The sequence below is a fragment of the Dermacentor andersoni genome, chromosome 5, assembly GCF_023375885.2.
Source record: "Dermacentor andersoni chromosome 5, qqDerAnde1_hic_scaffold, whole genome shotgun sequence".
In the NCBI taxonomy this organism is placed as follows: domain Eukaryota; kingdom Metazoa; phylum Arthropoda; class Arachnida; order Ixodida; family Ixodidae; genus Dermacentor; species Dermacentor andersoni.
The window spans coordinates 111,955,780-111,969,590 of record NC_092818.1 but is presented as its reverse complement, the minus strand read 5'-3'; the positions used below and the strand labels follow the sequence as shown (position 1 = coordinate 111,969,590).

Here is a 13,811-nt window from a genome sequence, read left to right as displayed (position 1 = left end):
CCCCTGAATTTGCGTCAATTTTTTCTGACAAAAAAGTGCGATCATTATGCGAGTAAATACGGTATTGCACCTTTCATAGATCAATGCCTGCTAGCCGAGTTGCTATCCCCAAAACATGCCGATGGGCGCGCGACAAATCTAGAAGTCCGACTTACTGCGACCGCATTGCGAGCGAATATATTCGCCCCATGCTGGATCCCAACGCCTGGTCGTTCGCGTGTACAGTCACGCGAATGGTGGCACGTTCAAAGGCGGCCACGCGAGACAGTCTCGCAGAAGCATCCGACGGCGCCCGCGCGGACGTCCGCGCCCGCCGACGACCTCGAACCAAAGAGACCAAGCGCCTTCCCTTTCGGCGCCCAAGTAACCCCGCAGCAGCGCGACACTCACGCCATCTCCCGCACTGCGCCTCAACCACACCAACCGCCGCTGGCGAAGCCGCCCTGCAGGAGACGAGCTATGCGGGAAAACTAGATCTCGGGGGAGGCGTGAGAGTCACGCATCCCCACATCCCCCCGACCTTAAATCACTACATATTCCGGCGAAACATTTCACACAGTCTAACATCAACACGTGCTTCGCGAACAAGGTGGTACATGCAACAGTGGCCGCGCCGGGGAAATGTCCACACGCTGTCCATAACATGCGAGCCGACTGTCCTTGGGGTACACCGCTGGTGTCCGCCGGTCACAGCAGCAGCTTTGCGACTCGACGGCACGATCCCAGGCAAGGACTCCGGAGACGACGACGCAGTAGTCGGTACGAGCAAGCGTCGCTCGCGCCGACGCATTCTGCTGGCAAGAGCCGCCGTAGCTGTCGGTGACCGCTGGCTCCTTTGTCTGCCGCCGAGGGTTGTGAGCTGGATGCAGGAGGCCGCCGAAGTCGCTGCGCCGAACTGGCCACAGCATCACCATCGCCCGGGGTGGCTCGATTGTAGTCCGGAGCAGCAGCGCAGACGATGTGCAGGTGACAGCAAGCCAGGGGTGACTCCATTCACGCTGCGCACACTTAACGCACTCGGCAAACACTAAAGTAGTGCAAGGGAGAGGAATTCTGCATGCGCATCGCCCACGGGGTACGATGTTCAACTCGGCTAGCAAAAGATCGGGCGGCTACTCAGTCGCTAAGTTCACATGAACGAAGCTTGCTTCCTTGAGTCGAACGAGTAATTTCAATTCGTGCGAGGCTAAATAGAATGAGGGAAGCAAATTGCAACGCCTCAACGCCACGGTCCACCAGGTTGTGTCCCTCCACGTGCGACAGGCAGCTTCGTAAAGCCTTAGGCCTAAATCGTCGCTACCCTGACAACAACTGGCATCCAAAAACAACACCCAAAATGGGCGCAAAACAGGCAGCCGCGAGGAGACGTCAGCTCTGTGAGGTGGTCCTACTCCACTCGGTGCACACAGCATCCGAGTTGACGGCGGCCACCGTCCCAGACGGTGTCGGGAGCGCCCGGTGCCAGGCCGCAATACCGGTCAGCCCGTCGTGGCACCCGTGGCCCGCGGCCACCCGGCTCCCAGAGCCGCGACTTCATCCGAGTCAAAGAGATAGAAGAAGCTATTTACATAAGAAATTCGGACCACCCACAAGGCTTCCGTACTCACTCGCTTCAGGCTTGCCACTGCTCCGCGGGCGCTCAGCCTCGCTCTCCCAGGATGCAGACCAAGTGGCTCTCGTACTGACGAATGTCATTAAAAAAAAACACTTGCGAAAAGGCTTAGCATGTTGATAAGTTCAAACACACTACAGCCACCGTCGCCTCGCTCAAGAAAGCACGCCGCCGACGCTAGCGATCAAAATCCACGCTAGGCCTATGCTTCGGTTCAAACAAAGGTCTCGAACGAAGCAAAACTGTTAACTCTATCGTCCGATGCCCCAAGAGCCCCACGTTGGGTGCCAGATGTGGGAGATACGGGGTTTTCCTCCGTACTCTTGGGACAAAGGAACGACAACACATTAGTGCAAACAGTCACAAGGGCATTTATTGCACCTTTCATAGATCAATGCCTGCTAGCCGAGTTGCTATCCCCAAAACATGCCGATGGGCGCGCTACAAATCTAGAAGTCCGACTTACCGCGACCGCATTGCGAGCGAATATATTCGCCCCATGCTGGATCCCAACGCCTGGTCGTTCGCGTGTACAGTCACGCGAATGGTGGCACGTTCGAAGGCGGCCACGCGAGACAGTCTCGCAGAAGCATCCGACGGCGCCCGCGCGGACGTCCGCGCCCGCCGACGATCTCGAACCAAAGAGACCAAGCGCCTTCCCTTTCGGCGCCCAAGTAACCCCGCAGCAGCGCGACACTCGCGCCATCTCCCGCACTGCGCCTCAACCACTCCGACCGCCGCGGGCGAAGCCGCCCTGCAGGAGACAAGCTATGCGGGAAAACTAGATCTCAGGGGAGGCGTGAGAGTCACGCATCCCCACAAGCTGAGCAGGATTATGGTCTTGCTGTGAAGTTGGTTAATGAGTGCGTGGACTGCGGCTATGTTGTGGAGGGGGTGGAGCTCACCACGTGTAAGTAGTGACCAAAAGGTCAAACCGTTTGTCATGAACATTCTTGCTGTGACAGTACTGCAGAGCACTGGCGGTCTCCAAACCACACAAAACATTTTTGCTGCGATGAATGCCTTGTACTCAGGCATGTGCAGAAAAACATAACAGGGGCACATCTAAAAACGAAACACACACACACGACAGCTGAAGCTGCTGAAAAGTTGAGTGTGCGTGAACAGTGTGTGATTTATACGATCAATAGAAGATAAACGCAGATAAAATTGCCCTGTGGTACAACGGCTCCTGGATGACATGCGGCCACTTATCTCATGTCAGCGTGGCGATGGAGCTGTTCGCAGGCTTTGTCCACGATGTCGTGGTACTCAGCAATTTCTTTTCGTCTTTTTTTTTTTTTTTTTCTTTTGCATGGTGCGAACAGGCACCAAAACATAACAACCCGACCTACCAGGCTTGAAAGAAGGATCATGTTTGTCAGATAAAGGCCCGTAAGAAAGCTGCTGAGATGGCAGTCAAAGCTGCACCGATCCTGGAAACGCAGTAGGATGTGGTATATGACTCTACTCTTCGGTGGTGACAGCCGCACCTTCCTTGCCCTACAAAAAGCCAGGGTATATGGATACATAACTGTAGAAAAAGTAGGTGGTGTGTATCATGTTCACAAGAGAATGGGCACTGCACTGCGCACCCTCATTTCGAAGCAGAAGTGTGGCAGCCTTGGAGGCAAGAGTAAGCTCGACCTGATTACTAATCTGAGTAATTACTGCGGTTGGGCCTTGATATCCCGCAAGAGTGATGCAAAGGCCATGCATAGGGCTGTCATGGCCACGTACCACCAAATTACTTTGAATTATGCGACGCCAAATAACTGTCCAGAAGGCCGAGAATCAGGTGAGCCTGCTCCGAAGCACCGCTGCAATCTGCCACCTTATGCATGTGAGGCTCTTCTTCCTGCGTGTAAGCACTTGTCTGATGAAGCACTTCTCGAGCAATGCCAGCGAGGAAAGACTCAAAACAACACTGAAATTCTCCTTTCTAAGGAACAGCATCATGTGTCACTGTTCACTGTGCAGGCAGCTGTGGCTGAAGCTGTAATGAATTTAATGCAGGGGGGGGGGGGGGAAATTAGCAGCCATACTAAAAAGAAACTGTGGCAGAGTCCTGGCCACCAGATGATCAAGCTCGTGGTGGAGAAAGACCGATGCCGCACTGCAGCATTTGCATGCAAGCGTGCCTCTGCAGACAACTTGCAGCGGGTACTCGGAAAGCATCACCTGAATTACTGCAGCCAGACTGACTACATCCCTAGAGGTTGCAGATGCAATGGCTGTTGTAAATGTTCTAATACGTTGTGGTGTCTGTATTAAAAATAAGGCCTCGTTTTTTCATGTTCTCTCAAGATCTTTTTTTTTTTTGCTTTTGTTACTTGCAAAAGTGATATCTTGACCTTCAGAACACCTTTATTTTTGTACTATCATGTGTGTAGAACAAAAGCTTAAGAGCATATTTTTTTTAATTCTGGCTTTGTAAATTATTAATTTGGCCACTAATTGCACCACATGATAGCCATTTCTGAACATTGAGCATTAAATTGCTATAAAATTAACACCTTCCATATAAAGAGTACTTCTACATTTGTGTACTTTACACTGTCGTATCCAGCTGTATGTCTATATACATTTCTGGCTGTTAGTGTTCCTGCTGTTCATATAAACAATACTTAATTATAATTATCCCTTCCACTATTTTGCCTTTTTAAATCAGAATGAGAAACTTAGTGAATGTGATAATTTTAATTGTCTAAAAATAATTTTACAAAAATCAGGAACCCATGTCCCCCCTTAATCTGGACAGAAGCTTCGCACTTCATATTTTAATTGAATGCGTCAACATTTCTTGTTCAGTATGTATATTCTTCACATCTCTTCTGTTTTATTTTTTCTTGATAAAAATAATTGGGTGCTTTGCTGTTCGCGCGTTCTTCAGATTACTCATCCTGCAAACGCTATGGTGCCAGCTACAGAGCACTGCCAAAAAATGTTGTACAGCCAAAGTGCAGTGGCCGGACACCGCTCTGCAAAGAGGCAAGCAGTTTTGGTCTTAGTATGAAATTTTGGCTTTGTTCAATAGGCGCTGCTCTGTTTGACATCAATTTCTTAATCAACCCTCAGGTTTTGAATGACACCTGGGTCTCCTTTCCGTCATGGTCTGAGGATTCCACGTTTGTTAGCTCACGCAAGACCCAGTATGAAGAGTACATTTACCGCTGTGAAGACGAGCGCTTTGAGGTGAGTCGATAGTCTGCATTGTTTCTATGACATCGGTGCAAATAGCACTACCGAGGCTGCGTTTGCAGGTCGCTTTACAGGAGAATGTAGCTGCAACTTGGGCCAGCGTGTGCATGGAAAAAAACATGACAGTCACTTGCAGAGGGACTTCGATTACTAGCAGCAAGTGGCAGGAGTGCAGTTGCTATTTGAATGACAGAAATGACTGCATGGGCATTTTGAATTTCACTGCAAAATGTTCAACAGTGCAAGCCTTGTTACACTGCATGATTTAACGTGTGGTTTGTGTATCAAAACTAATTGAAAAACTTATAATGGTCAGTTTGCATTCTGCATAGACTGAGCTTTTTTCAAGCATGAAGAAAGTATGGAACAAAGTGACCTATGAGCATGCATCTTTGTTTAATTTGTCTGATTTTACGAGTGGCCTTCATATTTAGATGTGTGCAGCGTACAGTAACTCAGTTTTTGTGCACCTTAGCATTGCAGCTTTATTACCCATGAGGTAAAATGCAATATGTTGGGATGTAGCAAAGGCTGACAAACAGGGAATGGAGTGTGACACAGAGGGAATATTTTTTTGAAGTGCATTATATCCTCATAACAGCCAAAGTCTGCATACGGGAGCCATTTGATGAAAAAATAATGTTACATTTTATGCGCAGTTGGATGTGGTTGTCGAGACCAACCTGTCTACAATCCGTATTCTGGAGGCAATACAGAAGAAGCTTCAGCGAATGAGTGCGGAGGAAAAGCAGCGCTTCCAGCTGGGTGACAACCTTGGAGGCTCGTCAAATGTGCTGCAGCAGCAGGCCATCCGGCGCATCTACGGCGACAAGGCTGCCGACATCATTGAGGGCCTCAAGCGCAACCCTGTCGTCGCTGTTCCCCTTGTTCTGCGCAGGCTCAAAGCCAAAGAGGAAGAGTGGCGCGAGGCACAGAAGAGCTTCAACAAGGTCAGGCCATGTTTTGTTGCAGCTGTGAGAGGGACAGTTGCATACACTAGGCTGTAGTGTGAAGCTACAAAGAAAATTTTAAGGGAATTCCTCCCGATTCAGGGATCAAACCCAGTACCACCACCACCTTTCAGGAAGAGTTGCTGCACCGACCAAACTAACTTAGTAGTTGGCACTCCGGAGGCAAATTACTGTATTTACAAATTCCAACATGCACCTTTCTCTTGAAGAAAATAGGTCCGAAAATTGCCTCCAAAATGACAATTGGATACAAAACTGCATTCGTGGTTTTGGTGACAGCCTACCATCAGAGCCATTGGCACCACAAGGTGGTGACAGAACACTGACAACGATGCGCCACTTCAATTCATTACGAAAGCTTGTTCAAGTTATTGAATGCATGCTGCGCCAGCGGCAACAGAGTTGTGTCGTGTGTTTCTGGCGTACTGGAAACCCATGTACATCGCAGGGCAAACTAGTAAAGTGGGCAGTCTAGGCATGAGTCCCAGTGCCCTCGTGTGTTGCCTTCTTTTTCTTTTCCCCCCTTTTTGCACTGCAAGGCATTCACTGATTGCTGGGGTGTTCAAGAAATGTGGTATATCAAACTCGGGCCACATTGAGTTTATTGCTGTTATGTGTGAATAAATTGTGGGTTTCGTCTTTTTCTGATTGCCCAAATCGGAGGCACGCCACTTTTCTTGAATTCTCAAGTAGCTAGCTTGTTAGATTTTGGTGCACAATGTTTTTTTCATTTGGAAATATAAAAACAAGGCGCGTTTTTGACTTGGGAGAGTGTTATAATCGGGCAAGTATGGCATTTGACAACTAGGTACAGAGGAACATTTATTGACCAAATACATTCAGCAAAAATTTCTAAGACGAAAAAGTGTTTGTGAAAGGGTAAGTTGCTAGGTGTAATGATAGGTGTAACATTAAGGGATAAGAAAAGAGCAGATTGGGTGAGGGAACAAACGCGCGTTAATGACATCTTAGTTGAAATCAAGAAAAAGAAATGGGCATGGGCAGGACATGTAATGAGGAGGGAAGATAACCGATGGTCATTAAGGGTTACGGACTGGATTCCGAGGGAAGGGAAGCGTAGCAGGGGGCGACAGAAAGTTAGGTGGGCAGATGAGATTAGGAAGTTTGGAGGGTCAACATGGCCACAATTAGTACATGACCGGGGCAGTTGGAGAAGTATGGGAGAGGCCTTTGCCCTGCAGTGGGCGTAACCAGGCTGATGATGATGATGATGAAGTTGCTAGGCACAAGACTGTATGTAGCATGAAGCAGCCAAGGAAGTCTGTGTTGGATTCTTTGTATTTGCATGCTATTGACTGGTGGTTGCCATTGGGCACTTTCTCAAGCCTTCCTCTACATTACAGGTATTAACACAATTCGTTTTGGCCTCCATATTTTAATTACACCATGAACCTCACAGGCCATTGGTAGAAGCACATTTTGTTACAGTTAATAGTGCTGTTTCTACCATCCATTTTCCACCTTATCCTAGTAAGGTCAGGCAAATAATTGGATCTGACATGACTCATTTTTATTGAGGCCATGAGGTAGCTAAAGTTTCTTTGGTGCAGGAGAAATATTTCTGAAGGCATGAAAGCTAGTGTACGGAGAGTCAAGGTGGCAATCAGGGTGAGTTGGTTATTTGTAGCTTTTTGTCAAAAGATAGATGCCTGTGCGTGGAGGATATACTTGTCTTCAACAGTAAAAATGACTTGCATGAATATGGTTAACTTGTTGATTGTTTCAAATCTGGTGTTTGGTTTGTTCTTGCCCAACAGGTCTGGCGAGAGCAGAATGAGAAGTACTACCTCAAGTCGCTGGATCACCAGGGCATCACATTCAAGCAGAATGATGTCAAGTTCTTGCGTTCCAAGAGCCTTCTGAACGAGATTGAAGCCATATATGAAGAGCGCCGGGAGCAAATGGAAGAAGGCACTGGGGAAGTGCCTACGGGGCCCCACATGAGCCTGGCATACCTAGACCGGTCCATTCTGGATGATGCCGCTAATCTGATTATCCATCATGTGAAGCGGCAAACGGGTATCAACAAGGAAGACAAGCAGAAGATAAAGCAGCTGTTGCGTCAGTTCATCCCAGACCTGTTCTGTCTGCCACGCGGTGAACTCTCCGACGACGAAGTTGACAAAGAGGATGACATAATGACTGAGGATGGTGAGAGCCAGCCATTTCCCTCAACGCCCAATCATCGGCCAGATGATGCCTTCCCCAAGGATAGTGACAAAGGTGCACTTCGGACTGCCTCAGAGGATTGCACCGGCAGCGCAGATGGCTCGCAGCTGAGTGCGCCGCCGATGCAGAACCTCTACTCAGATGATTCGTATGCGCTCTTCTTTGTCAACGACCACTGGTATCTGTTCTTTCGGCTGCACCATCTGCTGTGTGAGCGTCTCACGAAAATCTACAAGCAGTCGACAAACTTGGCTGCGGATGAGGCAAAGGAGCGCAAAGACCGAAAGGAATCCACAGCTGTAGCACTGCGGCTGAAGCCTCGGAGCGAGGTATGTTTACTTGACCGCTGTGCATGGTAGTGCAATGCATTGGTGTGGGTGTAAGCATTTGCATGGGTCGGACTGCGCTGAAGTTCTGTTGGGTGCCATGTAGCCTGAACCCACAAACCAGATAGCCTGAAACCACAATTGCAACTGCTAACAAAAGTGTAGGCTAGAGTTACATGCATGCAGTCTGCAAGTTGACTGTGTGCAACACCATCCAGATCTGTAATGCAAGAAATCCACATCAATTGTTGGCATAATGAAAAATTCCAGAAAGATTCTCAGCTGTGGCAGTACAAGAATCTTGCTTTTACGTGCTGTTTTATGGCACTGAAATGGCCCTCAGATGCTCTAAAGTGCATTGCTGTGAAACCACACTTGAAGGCAACATTCACTGTAACATGCATCCCTCTCTCGAACTTAAATTTTTGCTGTTTAATCACAAAATTTTGCCTTATGTAGAGGTTAGGGGTTAGGCTTCGATATAGATAATACTTGGCTTGATTTTTCTCTTGTGAACTTGCAACGTCCTTCATCAAGCAGTTTTATAAATGATTCACTAATTTGTAGCACAAGCGCTGCTCTTTGATGTTTGTTTTACTACCATACTTTTATGTGCATTCACCTAATCACTTCACCATTTTGACTCTGCCATCAGCCAGTAGAATGTGATTGATAAATTACAGGTTAACCACTTCTGTGCCTTGGACGAGCTGGGTTTGTCCACCTGTTTCTGGTATGAATGGCCAAGGACAAGCTCAGCTCATCATCGATATTTTGAATTTTCCAAAACTTAAAGCCGTCAACGAGCTTAATTTTGTCTCGGTGCTTTGCCGTGCTTTTGGTACATGGCAGCTTACAATTGAGAGGACAGTGCAAGCAGAAGCAAATTCATTCTTTTTGAGGAGGTAAAACTTGTTGGCAACTGGGTACTTTAAAAATAACTTGGCTATTTTTGGTGGCAAATTGGGATCATTGTGCGGCATGGAAGGGGTTAATATGACTTTTTACTTACCGTGAATTCATTCATAAATGTTACCATATACAGTGTAGATTGCTTATAACATAAGTTGTGCGAGTCGTGAATATGTGCCCTATAAGTGGTATAAAAAAGAGCAAGACAATTTGGACCAAGCAGTTGCTCTTATGGGGGAACCGAAGCATGTGACTAGGATGTTTGCATCAGTTTAAATTTGCAAAGTTGAAACGCTAACGTCCTTCTACCTACGGTTATCGCATGAAGCAAAAAAAAAAAAAAAAGGCGACCGAAATTTCAGACACCGTACTGTGTCTCCCTTGAATTTTCGTATTGACCCGTGTGTGCTATTCAAAAACAGGTCTGTGCGATTTGTGGCTAATATTGCCAGCTCCACCAGAACCAGTTCATGGGAGGCTGCACCCTACCATTTGTTTCAGTGGTGCTGCAAGGGCTCCCTCTGAACCACGCCATTTGTTTCTAAAGGTGCAGGGAGGTTCATGATTTTGCTCCTGTGGGAGATACGGGGTTCTCCTCCGTACTCTTGGGACAAAGGAACGACAACACAGTAGTGCAAACAATCACAAGGGCATTTATTGCACCTTTCATAGATCAATGCCTGCTAGCCGAGTTGCTATCCCCAAAACATGGTGATGGGCGCGCGACAAATCTAGAAGTCCGACTTACCGCGACCGCATTGCGAGCGAATATGTTCGCCCCATGCTGGATCCCAAACGCCTGGTCGTTCGCGTGTACGGTCACGCGAATGGTGTCCAAGGCGGCCACGCGAGACGGTCTCGCAGAAGCATGGGTCGGCGCGGCATGGCACGTCCGTCCCGCTTCCTTCCCGAACCCAAAGAGACCAAGCGCCTTCCTTTTCGGCGCCCAAGTAACCCCGCAGCAGCGCGACACTCGCGCCATCTTCCGCACTGCGCCTCAACCACTCCGACCGCCGTGGGCGAAGCCGCCCTGCAGGAGACGAGCTATGCGGGAAAACTAGATCTCAGGGGAGGCGTGAGAGTCACGCATCCCCACATCCCCCCAACCTTAAATCACTACATATTCCGGCGAAACATTTCACACAGTCTAACATCAACACGTGCTTCGCGAACAAGGTGGTACATGCAACAGTGGCCGCGGCGGGGAAATGTCCACACGCTGTCCATAACATGCGAGCCGACTGTCCTTGGGGTACACCGCTGGCGTCCGCCGGTCACAGCAGCAGCTTTGCGACTCGACGGCACGATCCCAGGCCAGGACTCCGGAGACGACGACGCAGTAGTCGGTACGAGCAAGCGTCGCTCGCACCAACGCGCCCTGCTGGCAAGAGCCACCGTAGCTGTCGGTGACCGCTGGCTCCTTTGTCCGCCGCCGAGGGTTGTGAGCTGGATGCAGGAGGCCGCCGAAGTAACTGGCCACAGCATCACCATCGCCCGGGGTGACTCGATCGTAGTCCGGGGCAGCAGCGCAGACGATGTGCAGGTGACAGCAAGCCAGGGGTGACTCCAATCACGCTGCGTACACTCAAAACACTCGGCAAACACTAAAGTAGTGCAAGGGAGAGGAATTCTGCATGCGCATCGCCCACGTGGTACGATGTTCAACTCGGCTAGCAAAAGATCGGGCAGCTACTCAGATGCTAAGTTCACTTGAACGAAGCTCGCTTTCTTGAGTCCAACGAGTAATTTCAATTCGTGCGAGGCTAAGTAGAATGAGGGAAGCAAATTGCAACACCTCAACGCCACGGTCCACCAGGTTGTGTCCCTCCACGTGCGACAGGCAGCTTCGTAAAGCCTTAGGCCTAAAGCGTCGCTACCCTGACAACAACCGGCATCCAAAAACAACACCCAAAATGAGCGCAAAACAGGCAGCCGCGAGGAGACGTCAGCTCTGTGAGGTGGTCCTACTCCGCTCGGTGCACTCAGCATCCGAGTTGACGGCGCCCACCGTCCCAGACGGTGTCGGAGCGCCCGGTGCCAGGCCGCAATACCAGTCAGCCCGTAGTGGCACCCGTGGCCCGCGGCCACCCGGCTCCCTGAGCCGCGACTTCATCCGAGTCAAAGAGATAGAAGAAGCTATTTACATAAATTCGGACCACCCACGAGGCTTCCGTACTCACTCGATTCAGGCTTGCCACTGCTCCGCGGGTGCTCAGCCTCGCTCTCCCAGGATGCAGACCACGTGGCTCTCGTACCGACGAATGTCATTAAAAAAAGCACTTGCGAAAAGGCTTAGCATGTTGACATGTTCAAACACACTACAGCCACCGCCGCCTCGCTCAAGAAAGCACGCCGCCGACGCTAGTGATCAAAATCCACGCTAGGCCTACGCTTCGGTTCAAACAAAGGTCTTGAATGAAGCAACACTTAAGGGGAGATGTGGGTCCCAAAACCAACTTTGTTAATTTTAGTGTGAACGGGATGATATTTAACAGTATTGTTCAGCTTTTTCTGCTGATTGCAAATATCTAATTAGATTTTGCATATCTTCATTAGAACAAATGATGCAAATTTTTTAATACAGAAATTCAATCAATTTCTTACGGGACTTTTCAAAAACTTAACTTTGTCAAGAGGAAAAACAAAGTATACGGCCAGAACGCCAGAGAGGAGCTCTAGCCGGTGATGCTATTTTAATTGTTCTCAGTGCAATTATAATGCAAAAATACCAGATGTAAACATAATTTCAATATCCTTGCTTATTTTCATTTGATTTAGTGGCAATTAAAATTTAGCCGGCAACTTTAGAAATAAATAAATAGCATCACCGGCTAGATCGATTCGACACAAATATATTGATACCAAACATTTTGCTGGTACTTAGAAAGAACATATGAAGATCCCCCGTAAGGCAGTGTGCGGTGTACAAAAAAATGAAGCTGAGAAAAACGAGTTTGAACTTTCAGTTCACTATAACTTTTATGGACTAACAATATGGCAATATAAATTGCACCACCATGTAGCCCTGTCTTTCAGCAACAAGTTCATGACATATATATGGCCATTTTGCAAAAATAACATTGAGATATTGGTTGCAAAATCATGCATAGTCACTGAAAGCAATGCCAGAAAGCTAGCATCACGAGCTTCACATTCCTATTTTAGTTCCTTGTTGTACAGAAGGCACACAAATGGCATCCCTATGCAAATAAAGTTGCGCAGAGTTCATGGCCACAACAAAATATGTCCTTTCCACAAAGTTTATGGCTACAACAAAAAATTTTAATCAAATCCCAGTGGTGGTCACCATATTTCAATGGAGCTGAAATGCAAAAAAGTTGCTGTGCTTGTGTTGTAGTGCTTCCCAAGTGGTCAAAATTGGTCCAGGATCATATCACGGTTTTGGAACGTAAAATCCCAGAACTCAAATTTAAAAAAAAAAAAAAAATTATCTCTTGCACACACTCACAATTGTGCATTCAGCAAAAGGTCACACCTATACCTATAAAAGCCCAGGACTGTAGGCAGAGTCTGTTAGTGGCTTGTGCCTCTTTGCAAGCTTGTTTATCAAAGCATTTCTGTTTGTGTGATCCTTGTTGGACATGTGAAGCCTCCGACGATCCTTTCGCGCATGCCACACGTGGAGCACTCCAGCACAAGCTTGGCACAGAGCCCGTACTCCTTGGCGGGGTCCTTCGAAAGCATCAGCGTTTTCTTGGCGCACACGGGGCACGGCATAAGTCCAAAAAAGTCTTGCACCACGGATAAATCCACGATCGCAAGTTCCGTTCCGCTGTCGCTGACGTCCTCTTTCGTGTCAACACCCAGCAGCTCAAACTTTCGCTCCGTTGCAGACTGAGACGCCAGGCGCGTTTGCGCCTTATCGGCGATCGCTGCGCGCTTGCTTCTTTCTTCGGTCGTGAAGAAAACGTATCTACACGGTCTGCGCCAACACGCGAGGCGTGGGTGGACGAAGTGTTGATGCTAGACGTACTGGGTTGCAGCTCGGAACTCGATCCGGCAGAATCTTTAGGCAGACCAGCAGCCGGCAACTCCGGGTACACGACAGGCTTATCCGTCTTCTGTCGCGCATTCCACGGCCGCCTTCGCGCCTTGCCGAACGCTTGACGCGTAGTAGTCTTCATACGACGGTATCCTCCAGCCATTCGGGCAGCGAAAAAGACACTTTATCGAACGTTGTCGAGCAGCGAGCTGCCGAACGTTCACAGCGGCGCGATGAAACCACACAAACACGCAGCGCGCACGAGAGCGACAAGCCTGTCGGGAACGCGGGAATCGGCACTCAAACGGCGCCAGACCAATAGGAGCGAGGCGCGTGGGGGGCGTGCGTGCTTTGGCCAATCAGCGGCACGGGCGCATCCTTCAGAAATGACGTGATAGCGTCGGTTCCTCCTCACCTACGCCATATTGAACCGGCGCAAAATACGCACAAAGAAAGCAGCTTCCAAACAAGCTCAAAATGGCGCCCGCAGGCCAACGCGTTCGCAAATGACGACGGCGCGAAGTTCGAACATTTTTGGCGATTTTTTGCTAATTCCGCGGCCACCCTGGCCCGTATAACTGTTTTTTTATTATTTT

The 13,811-nt window shown here is 48.8% G+C and overlaps 1 protein-coding gene across 2 annotated transcripts in view; it reads left to right on the top strand.

Annotated features, from left to right (window-relative positions):
• Sin3A (SIN3 transcription regulator family member A) overlaps window positions 1–13,811 on the top strand; it is a 72,683-nt gene that overhangs the window by 34,178 nt on the left and 24,694 nt on the right. For both annotated transcript variants that reach the window (XM_055070936.2, XM_055070937.2), the window contains exons 13-16: window positions 4,506–4,603; window positions 4,691–4,807; window positions 5,473–5,763; window positions 7,563–8,303. In XM_055070936.2, coding sequence (XP_054926911.1) covers window positions 4,506–4,603; window positions 4,691–4,807; window positions 5,473–5,763; window positions 7,563–8,303 — 1,247 coding nt within the window. The remainder of the gene's footprint in view (window positions 1–4,505; window positions 4,604–4,690; window positions 4,808–5,472; window positions 5,764–7,562; window positions 8,304–13,811) is intronic.